The sequence below is a fragment of the Pygocentrus nattereri genome, chromosome 20 (genome assembly GCF_015220715.1).
Source record: "Pygocentrus nattereri isolate fPygNat1 chromosome 20, fPygNat1.pri, whole genome shotgun sequence".
NCBI lineage: Eukaryota > Metazoa > Chordata > Actinopteri > Characiformes > Serrasalmidae > Pygocentrus > Pygocentrus nattereri.
In genome coordinates, this window is record NC_051230.1 from 18320611 (window position 1) to 18334764 (window position 14154).

A 14154-nucleotide genomic window follows, 5' to 3' on the forward strand; every position below is an offset into this window, starting at 1 on the left:
CCACTTGTGCGAGTTACTACTGTGTAGAAGTGCTCTATTAACACACATATAATTTTGGTAGGTCAACCACATCCAGGCTGGAACTGAAGAGTTCCAAAAAAAAAAAAAAGATGAAGAAGAAGAAAAAAACAACAAGTAGAGCCCCAAAAAAGAAAAAGACTGGCCTACTAGCCTCACTCTGTCTATTTGTGTTTGTAGTTAAGTAACTGAATCAGATACAGAAGTCAAACCACAAAAATCTCCCTCTTTATCCTGCCTATGAATAGAGACAGGACTAATGACTATATACTTACTTCATTTTAAACTGTACGAAAGCACGACTCCAGTCGGATTAATTTTACAACACAGGCTTAAAAATGAAACCAAAAAGGATTTTTTGTAAGATGCTATAGAAGCACTTTTGGTTCCCTCTCAATGAACAGTTCTTCAAAGGACTATTTTTCTAAACAAGATGTGCGTGAACCTTCATATGTTATGGTTCTATTTCATTTTAATATTTCTCCTGAAACTATGCACCCAAGCCAAGAACCATTTAGGAACATTTATTATCTTATTTGTTTACTTTTGGTGGCTGTGTAATATAATTTGTATGTAATTGTGCTGGTCAGTTCATAGGGGATGAAGTATCTATGGTGTTTTCCCAAATTGCCACAGATAGATGAATTAAAGTGTCACAGCCTAGATGTACAAGCCAGTGTTATGTGACAGGCACTACACAATAACAATAATGCCACACAATTCCAATAGCAGGTTTTGTTATATTAGCACAAGGTCAATTTGAACAGAACTACCTTTACTGAGAAAGCTCCACGTTCAACTACAGAAACTCTGGTACTATCACTTTCAAATAGTTCATTCATTTTCTCAACGCATCCTCCTCACAATGCAACTGCATAGATTTTAAAAAGAAAGCAAATCAAGTCCACTGAACTGTTTGCATCAGTCAGTAATGATTTTTAAATGATATAAATCATCTGAATAATTATTTCTTAACAAAAACTTGTTTACACACATACAGTTGCAAAAAAGTATGTGAACCCTTTGGGATTACTTGGATTTCTGCATAAACTGGTCATTAAATGTGTTCTGATCTTCATCTAAGTCACAACAATAGACAAACAGTCTGCTTAAACTAATACCACACAAAAAAATTATGTTTTAAAATTTTTATTGAACACAACATGTGAACATTCACAGTGCAGGGTGGAAAAAGTATGTGAACCTTTGGATTTAATAACTGGTTGACACTCCTATGGCAGCAATAACCTCAACCAAACATTTACTGCAGTTGCAGATCAGACCTGCACAATGGAGGAGGAATTTTGGACCATTCCTCTTTGAGGTCATGCCACAGCATCTCAATCAGGTTGAGATCAGGACTCTGACTGGGCCACTCCAGAAGGTGTATGTTGAAGCCATTCTGTTGTTGATTTACTTCTATGTTCTGGGTTGTTGTCCTGTTGCATCACCCATTCTCTGTTCAGTTGTTTCAGATGGTCAGGACAGATAGTCTTAAGTTTTCCTGCAAAATGTCTTAATAAACTTGGGAATCCTTTTTTCGGTTGATGACTGCAATCCGTCCAGGCCCTGAGGCAGCAAAGTAGCCCCAAACCATGATGCCCCCTCCACCATATTTCACAGTTGGGATGAGGTTTTGATGTTGGTGTGCTGTGCCTTTTTTTCTCCACACATAGCGTTATGTGTTCCTTCCAAACAACTCAATTTTGGTTTCATCTGTCCAAAGAATATTTTGCCAGTAGTGCTGTGAACATCCATGTGCTCTTTTGCAAACTTCAAATGTGCTGCAATGTTTTTTTTTGGACAGCAGTGGCTTCCTCCATGGTGTCCTCCCATGAACTCAATTCTTGTTTAATGTTTTAATTATTGTAGATTTGTCAACAAAAATGTTAGTATGTGCCAGAGATTTCTGTAAGTCTTTAGCTGACACTCCAGGATTCTTCTTCACCTCATTGAGCATTCTGTGCTGTGCTCTTGCAGTCATCTTTACAAGATGACCACACCTAGGGAGAGTAGCAACAGTGCTGAACTTTCTCCATTGGTAGACAGTCTGTCTTACCATGGACACATGAACATCAAGGATTTTAGAGATATTTTTGTAACCCTTTCCAGCTTTCACCTGCCTAAATGACTATCGCCCTGTTGCACTCACCCCAATTGTGATGAAGTGCTTTGAGAGAATAGTCATGAGTCACATCCAGGAGACCATTCCAAACACTATAGACCCCCTTCAGTTTGCATACCATCAGAACAGGTCCACAGACGATTCAGTGAACACTGCCCTCCACACAGCCCTCACACACCTGGAGGGCAAGGACACATATATCAGAATGCTCTTCATTGACTACAGCTCAGCATTTAACAGGGTTTTCCCACACAAACTCTCAGAAAAGCTCCTCACCCTCAAACTGACACCCGCCCTCTGTAACTGGGTGCTGAACTTTCTAACAGATAGACCCCAGTCAGTCAGAGTTGGCAGCCACACATCCAGCACAAGAACAGTGAGCACAGGGGTCCCCCAGGGCTAGGTGCTGAGCCCCCTTCTATACACACTCTTCACTTATGACTGTGTGGCCTCCCAGAACAAGACCAGCATCATCAATTTGCTGATGATACTACAGTCATTGGACTGATCACTGGTGGGGACGAGACAGTGTTCAGGAAGGAGGTGGCTGAGCTGGTGGCCTGGTGTCATAACAACAATCTTTCCTTGAATACAGACAAGACCAAGGAAATGACTGTTGGTCCAAGGAGGAAGCGGGAGCTACAACCACCCCTGTACATTGGTGTTACTGAGGTACAGAGGGTGAAAACCTTCAAATTCCTCAGCATCCACATGAGTGAGGGTCTTACTTGGACTCTTCACACTCTTACCTTCAGGCAGACGCTACAGGAGTGTGAAGTCCAGGACTAGAAGACTGACCAACAGTTTCTATTCACAGGCCATCAGGCTGGTGAACACCTCACTTAGTACCTCTTCCCCCCTCCCATTCTGAACTGGTTTAACTTTGGCCAACCTTGCACTCAATAGCTGCACCTTACCTACACTGTACTGCTGCTGTTAGAACAACACTGTTTACATCTATTACTTGCACAGAACACTACTGTTTACATGTTACTTGATGCACTTTATGAACAGCTGCTCTACATATTTGCACATACGCACATGCAACTTTAATTTTCTTTCTACTTTGCACATACTGTACATTTTTACTTTTACACTATTGTTTTTAGAGTTATTCTTATATATATATATATATATTTTTTTTTTTTTCTCTATTCAGCTACATGCAAGTCAACAATTCTTGAATGTAGGTCTTCTGACAGCTCTTTTGTGTGAGGCATGGTTCACATCAGGCAATACATCTTGAGAACAGCAAACTCAAAACTGGTGTGTGTTTTTAACAGGGCAGGGCAGCATTAACCAACACATCCAATCTCATCACATTGATTGGACTCCAGGTTGGCTGACTCCTGGCTCCAATCAGCTCTTGGAGAAGTCATTAGCCTAGGGGTTCACATACTTTTTCCACACTGCACTGTGAATGTTCAAGTGTTGTGTTCAATAAAAACATGAAAACATCATTTTTTGTGTGGTATTAGTTTAAGCAGACTGTGTTTTTCTATTGTGACTTAGATGAAAATCAGAACACATTTAATGACCAATTTATGCAGAAATCCAAGTAATCCCAAAGGGTTCACATACTTTTTCTTGCAACTGCACATATAATATTTAAGCAAATCTTTGATATTTGCTTCTGAATTCAGTGCCTTCAAGTTCATGAGAGGTTCAGGCCATGTTAACAAGGTAGCCACGAATGCCAATGATGGAGGAAAGCAGAGAGAAAAGAGATTTACAACTCACTGCTCAGGCACTGCTAATTATAAATACACCAAATCTGACCACGTTTTCACCAGCCAGCTACTATTATCGTTTAGACAGTGTGATACTGCACTGATAACAATTAGGCTACAATTGTAATATTTTGTAAAGAAACTGTATAGTGTTTTGGGACAAATCACTCTTAATTTACAGAAATAGTTTTTAATTGATTCAAAAACATGGGCAATATGATAATATACAGTACATCGCTATGATAAAATATGTCACAATACAATATGCTTTTCTGAACTTATTGTGTTTATCATCAGTACATGAAGAACACTGACCAACTGCATGTTTCATTACAAAAAGAGCAAAATTTGTCCCGTTTAACTGGATTTAGTGCAAAATATTGAATAAAACTCAGTGTTCACAATTTTGGATTGTATTTTTTTTAATATATCACTACTGTATTGTGAACATTTTTTAAGTATCCCAATGTTATGTTTTTGCCATATCATCCACCTCTAATTGTGATCTGAATCGTATTGCAGTCAATTCTGACTCATACCTCTAGTAAAAATTTTCATATTACAGATTTGTACAGGGTTAAAATCACCCACTCTCATCAGTTACAATTACAGTACCCATCAGGTAGAACTACACAAGCTAAAACTTCCCAAATCTTATGCATGAGATTTGCAAAATTATAGCAAAATTCCATTCCAGTCAAGGTCAAAAAATTTAAATGGCACTGCACAGATATTCCTTTCCACTTCTCCAGACAGGCAATTGGTTATAGGCTGAGTCACTGTGCCACTGATCTCACACTACAGACCATTCAGCTGTCCAGACAACGGATACAAAAGTAGCAGTGATTGTGAATACCATGTGCCAGTGTTGGTCATGGCTGTTAAACCCAGTATATCAATCTCACTATAAAGAAACAGTATAACACTGCAGTGCTATGAGAAGCTTGTACTGCTGGAACATGTTCCCAACCATGAAGTTTAAACCCTTAGGCACTGTTACATTACACACACAAAAACAATGCTCATACAAACTCAAAAGAATCTTTCTGTCTATACAAAGCACAACCCACACACAGCCTACACATGCAGCCTCCACACAGCTCTTTCCTACTGAAAAATTAATAAGAATAAAAATAAACGAACAAAAGCACATCATGGGAAACATGTACAGACACAAACACTAAATTCAAAGCTCAGGGCTCCGAGACTGCTGGTAATGATATTAATATTGATTCTGAATGGTCAGAAGGTTTTCATCTCAGAGTCATAACCCTGTGTGCAAACACATTATTTCTAGCAGTATCATTCTTCATTTGAAGGTTACAGCTCCCAGTGAGAGTCGTTTGAGGTCATGTGTCTTTAAAAATACACCAAGACATTATTCAAGAGCACAGTATGTATGTGTAACCAATAAATGACCATCAATATTCAACAATCAGGTCATTAACTGTTAAGCCTAAAATGAAGGAAGGAACGCTTCAAAATATCAATTACAGAAAGGATAGTTCTGGTTCTGAAATCTGGCTGAGCCACTAGTGAAGCTGTTGCAAAATACTTCATGTATGCAGCAACATGAGCATTCATAGCAGCTGAACTCTGTATTAATGCACTGAGATATTAAAAAGTATGTAGCATGTATATAAAGTAAACAGCCTGAAACGGTGTTAAACACACCATACACCCGTTAAACTGAGGAGCTGACAACTACAACATGTTCATGATTATATAAGTACAACCTACAAATATGAAAAAAATTCTAAAATATATAATGATGGGCTAGTTACAATATTATATTCTTACTACTCATTAATAGCCCAAGCTCAAACTAACAAATGCCATGCCATTCACCATCCACTATGCCCATATCTGATGAATTTCACATTGCTGAGTGAAGGTGAAATGGTTATCTTATAATGTCTTATTGTTTGTGGATGTTGGTTTTCAATGTGATATGTTGTTGTAGTTGGGCTATTTTCCTCTCAAAAAGTGGTCCTGAACACGGCTATATTTAGTGGCACACTTAATTTTTTAGCAGTCCTGTCTAGCAGAACTAATTTCCTTTTGCATTCTGCTGCATACAATTTTAAAATTTTGTATGATAAACCCACCTAACCAAATATGAACTGTTGTTAATTTGAAATGAAATCAAATGAACAATTTATTGCCAGTTTCATTTATTAGTGGTTAATCGGTTAAACATTTACATCCCTAGTGCGTGTGTGTGTGAGTTGGGGACTGTGTGTGTGAGAATGCAGGGCTGACCTCTCTCATAAAGAGTTGCATTCTCTAGGGGATACACGCAGGCCTCAGAGTCTTCTCTGAACTCACTGCAGTACTCACGCTACTGTGAATGTGCATGGATAAGGCATGCGGGTGGGAGGGAGCAGGTTGTGGGGGGTGGAGCGAGAAAGAAGGACAGCAAAATAGAGGAAGACCATAGGCCAAAATGAGTCACTCTGCATGTAGGAGTAATGGACAGTTTATAGGAACAAGGGAGAGAGAGTGAATGAGTGAGAGAGCATGTATGTGTTCAAACAAAGTACTGTATGTGTGACCACTTAAAGACACATGCAGCAGCGCTGTCCCAACTGCAGTTAACAGCAGTATAAAGGCTCCAGCGTGAATCCAGTTTCTGGTCCAGGAATCCATAATCAGGTTCTGGATCTTTTGCAATGACTGCATGTATGACAGGTGGCCAATATGTTACACCAAAAGATCAGTTAACTACCAATGAGTAGAAAATGCAGGACTGGAAACTGGATAAAAGAACCAGATTTAAAGACTTCTTGTCTAGTTAGCAAAAAGTTTTAGTGCTATAGAGACCTTATCTAACTAAAAATTTACTTAAAAGCAGTAGATTGTCAGCAAGTTTTGGTGATTTAGTGGCATTATCTAACCAAACTACAGCAAGCAATATGGTGACTGTCCAGAACCGAGCAGCCTTCTAGAGATTATTTTTGATACGTCCACTAGCTTAGCCATCAGGCACATTCTGTGACAGTGGTGATGAAGTGTCTCATTTCCACCAGCATATCACTCCTCTGTTGAAGGGCTCATCTTGCTGGATGCGCTGGATCCCCTGAAAATCTTTACTCCAAACAAACCTAGCCAATTTTAGCCACCTTATCTAGTACATCAAACAGCATAACTGTGAAAGTGTGACACGTCAAGTCAGCAACGCACACACAGACAGACAGGCAGACAGAGACACAGAGAGACACAGACAGACAGAGACACAGACAGACACAGACAGACAGAGACACAGACAGACAGACATTTCCATATGTGCAGCCAGAGTGAAGAGAAAGCTGATGATTTTACGGTGCACTGGAACAGGCCTGATGAGCAATTTGGCATTTTGGCTCTTCACCAAGACAGCCTCATAAACCAGAATGACAGCACAGCCTCTTCTCTGAGATTGGATCCAACACAAAACTGCTCTCAGCATCACTTCCACTCAGTCCTGCTGCACTATCCACATATGTAGCTTGCTATTTCCTGGTCTATATGGAGATAAATTGCATTGTCTAGGTTATAAATATATGAGGCACCTCTTCAGAAAATGGGTTTGCTCAGCTAAGCAACTCTCCCAAGACTGTGCCTGGACAAGCCAAGCAGAATGAATGCAAGAGTCTAAAAGGAAGACTGGCACAAGCAGCAGTAAAGTGAAGACTCGGAGAACTGTGTTTATGACTGTGCATTTCCCTCTGATTCCTTCTGAGACAGTCCTGCTGCACAGCTACAGGTCAACACCTGTAAAGGATGCACTCATACAATTGCACCATCACAACCAGCCAAGTTAAGATGCTCTTCTGAGAAATGACCCCACGGGGCCACTGAACTGACTCAAATTTCCCAGCAGTGCAACATCCTATTGAGAAATATTTTGCACTTGATTTTACATTGGACAGGCACCGAGGAGAGATACAAGCACAACTGTCCTCTTGTACAGACCCAATAGTTCCGTTTACTTAAAATGGCTAGTTCCTCAGGTCCAGAAAAAGTCTAAAATCTAAATCTAAATTAAAGTGATTTTCAATGGTGAACTGCCATTTGCTACTGCAACATGACAAAGCTTCATCTATTTCTGGGAAACAAGCTTTACTTGGGAAAGCATCTCTCTACTCTGCCAAAATGGGATCAATGCCACAGAACAGAAGCTCAATGAACCCAATCCTGTTCCTGAACAACAGGAGAGTTCTGATCTAATCTAAAACACCAGATCCAGAGATTTAGGAGCATCTACTAGAGCCAGATGTACTAGAACCAGGATTATTAACATTAATAAAAACTATTAGTAAAACTAAAACAAGAAGGGAAAATTTTACTTGCTAACTGTAATAAAAATGACAGTATTCAAAAACACTAACAAAATCAAAACTGTAAAGTAAAATAGTGTTCACGTTTTCATTGTATGAAGGATGGTCTAGAAGTAATAATAAGAAATAGATTTGATGGTGATGTCTGAGCAACGTAGCTAAGCATCATCAACTGTTCTGCTTATTTAGCACTGTTAAAACCGAAAGAATTGCTCTGGTTTCTAACAAAATTCAAATCACAGAAGATCACATGGAGTGGACCTGGCCACTTCTGCTATAAGATAAGGTGCTATAACCTTTCAACTGAGTGATTACAGTTCAGTATTTTTTAAAAAGAACATCCACTGAAAGGTTCTTCAGGGAACCATAAGTGGTTGTTCTACAGCATTTTTCCAAAAAAAAATCTATTTTGAACTTCGCTTTCACGTGGGCGACTTATTAACGGTGTGCAAAGATATTCTCAAACAGAGACGCTGCATTTCCTGCACTCTGCTGAGAAGCTGAAGATACCACTGCATGCCAGACACCCTCCAAGCAAATATTGATTTCACTAAAGGATGCTGGATCTGAAGCTAAATGACAGCTCTGCAGCAGTGCGGCTACTTAGCCGGAAACAAAGCTAGTATATATCATGAAATCTGCCCAACTTTCAGAGATAAAGAGCTCATCTACTGATTAATTATGGCTCTGAAACAAAACTGTAGCTGTAGCAGTCAAATCGATCATTTCATATATATCACAAACGAGTAAAGAGCAGGCTGTCTTTGTGCTCCATCGTCTCTGATGAATTTGACCTTTTCTGAATCCCAACAAGAGTTTTTAACATAATTCAAACATACAGCCTCACGCATACATTGACTTGCTGTCTGTATGCATCTACAAAAAATGAAACACACATTTATCTAGAAGCGGGTGAAGGGAGTTAATAAAAGCAGTCAGTTTTGGGGTCAAGTTTCAGTTAGGGAGGAATTCATAAGTTATGTGGCTATTGTGGGGCCCCTGTACATTCATCAAGACATGAGAACCCTGCAGGGTATGAAATATGCACCACTTGATGTGCAATACCAAGTCTGTCCCAACAATGGTTGGAATGCTTAAGTCACTGAATCGCAAGATGCTGGGGAAATTTGATCTATTTCACCAGCCTGTTGGTAGATCTTGCAATGGCAAAGCCCTTGACCAAAAAAAGCAATTCTTTACAATGAAATGTAATAAATAGCATTTAACAATAAATTTAAAAAAAACTCCCCAGATTCTCCGCAGGGACTGCAGTGTTTCTGAAAGGATTCATTCCACCCCAGCATTGGGAAACAGCATTAACATTGCAAAGTAATAGAATCATTGACACAACTCACTGCAAACTGACAGTCTCCTGCGGCACAGGGGCCATTTGGAAAAACGACAAATGTCTACCACCCCTGTCCTACACCACAAATCACATGCAATACACACAGGGCAGTGCTACTTGATCTGATTTAATTAGAGTGGGTATAATTCATTTACTAAACATTATGGTCTTTCCAGTTTGCGATATCAGTCAGTCTGTGCTGTAGATTGGTAGTGAAGCAGACGCAATGAAGCTTTTAGGTCAGCTGAGGCAAAAAGTGGTTGAATAGGCAGGATGTAGAGGCTCCTAATGGTCTGCACCGCCTTCCCTCATGACTATCAATATACTTGTGTTTTATTTAAATGTATTAACCATCCTTCAGCTATTTATTTCATTTCTATCTATCACTGTCTGATACCTAAGAGGCTCTGCTGGATAATCTCTGCTTATGCACATCTTGCATATTCTCAATGTACTCGTGTTTATCCCGTTCATCTACCTAGTTGGCCACCCAAGTACTGTTTTCACTCACAGGTAACCGAACAGCTCTAATGAAGAACGTTGGTTCTCGCTTATTCACGCGCCGAGATTCCCCCGGAGCTCTGAGGGAGCGCGCGCGCAGCCAACTGCACCTGCACGCGCCAGTGGAACGTTCACTACCCTGAGCCGTTAACCGTCACGCTAACGGTCACCTCAGCTGAGCTGAACATTCATTTACACTCCACACGCCTTCCTCACTACAACTGTAACTCGACCGCACACAAAAGTGTGAAGACGCGTCCAACTGAGTGATTTTAAATGTTGTCACTGCGGTGAAACCGGTTAAGATCCGCGTTTGAGTGTATGTGAGACTTACCCGTTGGTTCTTGGCGTTGTTCATGTTGTCATCAGCCTCGCTCCGAGGAAAAGGCGAAGTCCCAAATCTACAAAATCACTCACAGCCCCACAGGCGCCATTCCCTCGACTCCAGGATGCCTTCAGTGCGAGACCCATCCGCTGAAGTGCTCGGTAATATGGACATACCGCGCCGTGTGTGGTGGGCTGCACTTAGCCAAGCCCACTAACAGCTACCGAGTGGCTCTCCACCGCAGTGGGGCTCACATGAGGAGGCGTGTGTGTGTGTGTGTGTGTGTGTGTGTGTGTGTGTGTGTGTGTGTGTGTGTGTGTGTGTCTTGCCTATTTCGGGTCTTCAGCACAAGTCTACAGGGGTTACAACTGAATGCCAAGTTAACGCCAATTACGAACGGACCTAATAGTGACAAGAAGGTCAGAGCTCCAGACCCGGACTCGCAGTTTCACACAGCCTGTGACTCTACTCTGAAAATAATCTCGTCCGAGCTGTTATATCTATCACTTGCTCCCTCTCTCTCTCAGATTCGCCGGGATTACATCACCGTGCTAACAATAGCTGGGAATGCTCGGGATAAGCGTGAACAGTTGCTTCTGCCATTTCAACCAGTGAGAGCTTCTTTGGTAAACCTGACTGGGTGTCACTCTTCCGTATGGCTTTCTAACTTCACCTCTTTGCAGAATTGCATAACTGAATTATTACAATATTAACACTCCAAAAGGTTTATAGTGAAATTCTACAGAAACTTAGAATAGTTCACTACGGTGGCGAAAAGAACCAGACATCTAAGGAGTTTAAAGCCTCTAAAAGCGCCCTCACAGACAGCTATTGCATGAAGGGGTTACAGGTATGCTGCCTTATGCCTGAGACACTGTTTTGAGTAAAACAAAAGATAAACTGGGAAGCCTTTAAAAAAGAAAAAGGCTATGGCAATAAAATGCATATAAATAAGTATGTCTATCATACAAATAAGTATTTATTAATACACATTAATGTCATGCAAACTGGTAATCACTCATTGCCAAAGCATCAATAATGTCATTATGTATTAGTTTCCTTTTAGGTCTGAGACGTGATTAATGCTTATAGCCAGAAAAATAAAAATGAGAGAAAAATGATCACTAACATATCAGGGGCTCACTCCTGTGACAAGAGCCTTCACTGTCAGAATACTGATATTAATGCTCTTTTGCCTTACTTTAAAAAAGCTAATGCTCTTGATCAAAAGATCCTGGGATATTTTAATCAAAAATAAAATAATAAAAATAAACAAAGACTTCAAAAGATGGCAGTAATCAAATTCTGTACTACTGCTTCTGATGTCAGTAGCCTGTTTTGTGCATTCTTTGTATTCTTTGTCACCGACTCTGATCTGGTTTAATCATAGGCCCACCTGTCCGGTTGTCTGATCAGGGGGCATCTGGAGACTGGAGGCTGCCAGAGAGCTGACAGACTTGCACCCAGATTAAGATGCTTCTGATGGAGTCCGCCAGGAGGAACAGCAGGCACCATTCATCCTGGTGCAAAACAGCAGATCGGGCCAGTATTCGAGGGATGAATCCCAAATGGCGATGTGTGGTGGTCCAAGGCTTGGTAGGACATTATTCAATTAAAATGATGCCAGAGAACAAACACTAAAAGGTGATAAACAGAGAGCATCAGTTTATATCAAGCTATAACACAAGGTTTGTAGTTGTGTTCTGGATATTTGAGTGTTTTTATTTGCTTTTTGACGATAAAATCTACAACATGGGAGGTAAGAGTGAGAGGAAAGGAGCACAGGTGAAAGAGACGTGTTTTACGTGGGTAGTGTAAAAAGAGTGTGGGTGAGAGAGGGTGTGAAGAACAGTAAAGGAAGATGGAAGAAATGAAAGAGGCAGAGGAGCACAGAGGGGAATACAGTACTTTCCACAAATCGAACAAGAGCAGAGGTGAGTTTACACAGAAAGATAAAACACTAAAGAGCAGCAAATCGAATGCTGAAAACCAGTAGGCCGAGCTGGCGAAGCTTCCCATGTTCACAGTTTTGCAAACACTCACACACCCCCTAAATATTCCTACAGTCTGTTCGCTCAGAGGCACTGTAAAATATATCAACAACAGAGGATAGTTTTCTAAGAATCTATCCCCACTGGGCACAGTAATAGGATCTGTTTGAGAACAGCTGCGCTGTTACACATAGCTGTGGATCATAAGAAGGGTAAATGTAGGGAGAGGAAGAGAGCCAGAGAGAACCTATGTAGTTGTTTGTGTGAGGTCCACAGTCCTGCTTTCCCTGCTGCAGACCAAGTAAATGTATATGTATAGCCAATGTACTAATGCTTAAAACTAAATATATTACTTCTTACAGTGTACACTTGATTACACTTATTTGAGCTTATCACAATTATTTAAACAGACTCTATAGTTGCAAACAAAGAATTTAACTGCATGCATTTTCATGTATTGTGTTTAAAAATATCATGGGTCCTATGAAAACAATAACATGTTTAGAGGGCAGCATTAATCACAATTAGTCAGCTAAGATTTCATGATCATGACAGGCCTATTCCAGTGATGTAATGGGACCAGAGTGGCACTGGCATTTGACCTGTGTACCCTTTCTTATCATTTGTCTGTCTCTAATATTTCTATGCTGTTTACTTCCTCACTGGGGAAAAAAAAATGCCATTCTCCAAACAAACAAAATCTCGTTTCCTATCGGAAAAAGGTCTGAAGTCTGAGGACTTCTTCCTTCCTTCATATACACATTAGATTCAACATGTTGGCTCCTCCTGCTCCACATTTTGTGTCACATAACAATCTTAACAATTATATTGTTTGTGTTGCCTACCGCTTTCATATGATTGGCTATCTGAATGAATTATGTAACTGACTTTTTTCCTGGGAAGGGCAGTGCGGAAATGTGTTTTATGCATTTTCACTAATAATCAACTGGGTGCAGACTGGATCATGAGCTATGCCTACCACAACAAAAAGCATTCAAAACTTATCACTCTCAAAAATAGCTACAGAGCATTCAATTATAGAGATTATGCTGCACAGAAATCCCATTTGGGGAATGTAAACCAAACATTTGAGAATGCCTGTAAGTTTGCAAGAAACATTTAAAATAAGGCTGTAGCGCAAGAAAGTGGCTAATCACATTTTTGTGGCAATAAAACAAAGGTGTAGGTCCACAGCACCCAAACACAACTTATAAAGCCAGCTGATAATGGCGTAGTTCAATCAATGTGTTCTGTAAAAGCCTTCAGGGCAAATTGATTTTTGCATTACAACAACACACAAACCAACACAATGCATGACGGGGGTGATTAAAATCAATTAGTCATAAACGAGTGCAGACAATAACATTAGCAATAGTAACAGACACCAATGAAAGAAAACTCCACAAGCCAGTACAAAACAAGTTTCCAGGTCCAAGACTGATATAAAATCTACAATATATAGTAACTTCAATGCATATCATTACAATTTAGTCTAAGACTCCAGAAACCAGTTCATAGTGTGCTGTAATAAGTAGTGACAAGATACTGTTGGTTGAAATTATGTTACTATGGAGTTACTAGAAAAGCAACATAAAAAGTGTAAATGTAACAGCAGACTGGCCAATTGGGGTTAGTCTATGAAGGGGGTATCCAAAGAAAGAGTTAAGCTATGAAGTCAATGGCAGCTCAGCCTTCTGCTTATCCATCCAGAACCAATGAGAGTTATGCTGCTCCTTTATCCAGCAGCACAGTAAGCTGGCTTAACCTACAGATTTCCCTGTGATGACAAGATTACAC

At 40.2% G+C, this 14154-nt stretch overlaps 1 protein-coding gene and 1 long non-coding RNA gene across 5 annotated transcripts in view; one reads left to right on the forward strand and one right to left on the reverse strand.

Annotated features, from left to right (window-relative positions):
• rtkn (rhotekin) overlaps positions 1-14154 on the reverse strand; it is an 89677-nt gene that overhangs the window by 37443 nt on the left and 38080 nt on the right. The window contains exon 1 of one of the 4 annotated variants that reach the window (XM_017695541.2): positions 10376-10848. The exons of the other annotated variants lie outside the window; for them this stretch is intronic. Within the exon in view, the coding sequence (XP_017551030.1) occupies positions 10376-10399 (24 nt within the window). The 5' untranslated portion in view covers positions 10400-10848. Of the gene's footprint in view, positions 1-10375; positions 10849-14154 lie in introns of those variants that run through there. 4 annotated transcript variants of the gene reach the window in all.
• On the forward strand, positions 10691-11956 carry LOC108426217. The gene is made up of 3 exons (XR_001857759.2): positions 10691-10785; positions 10894-10992; positions 11757-11956. It is a non-coding gene; the product is annotated as an uncharacterized LOC108426217 (long non-coding RNA).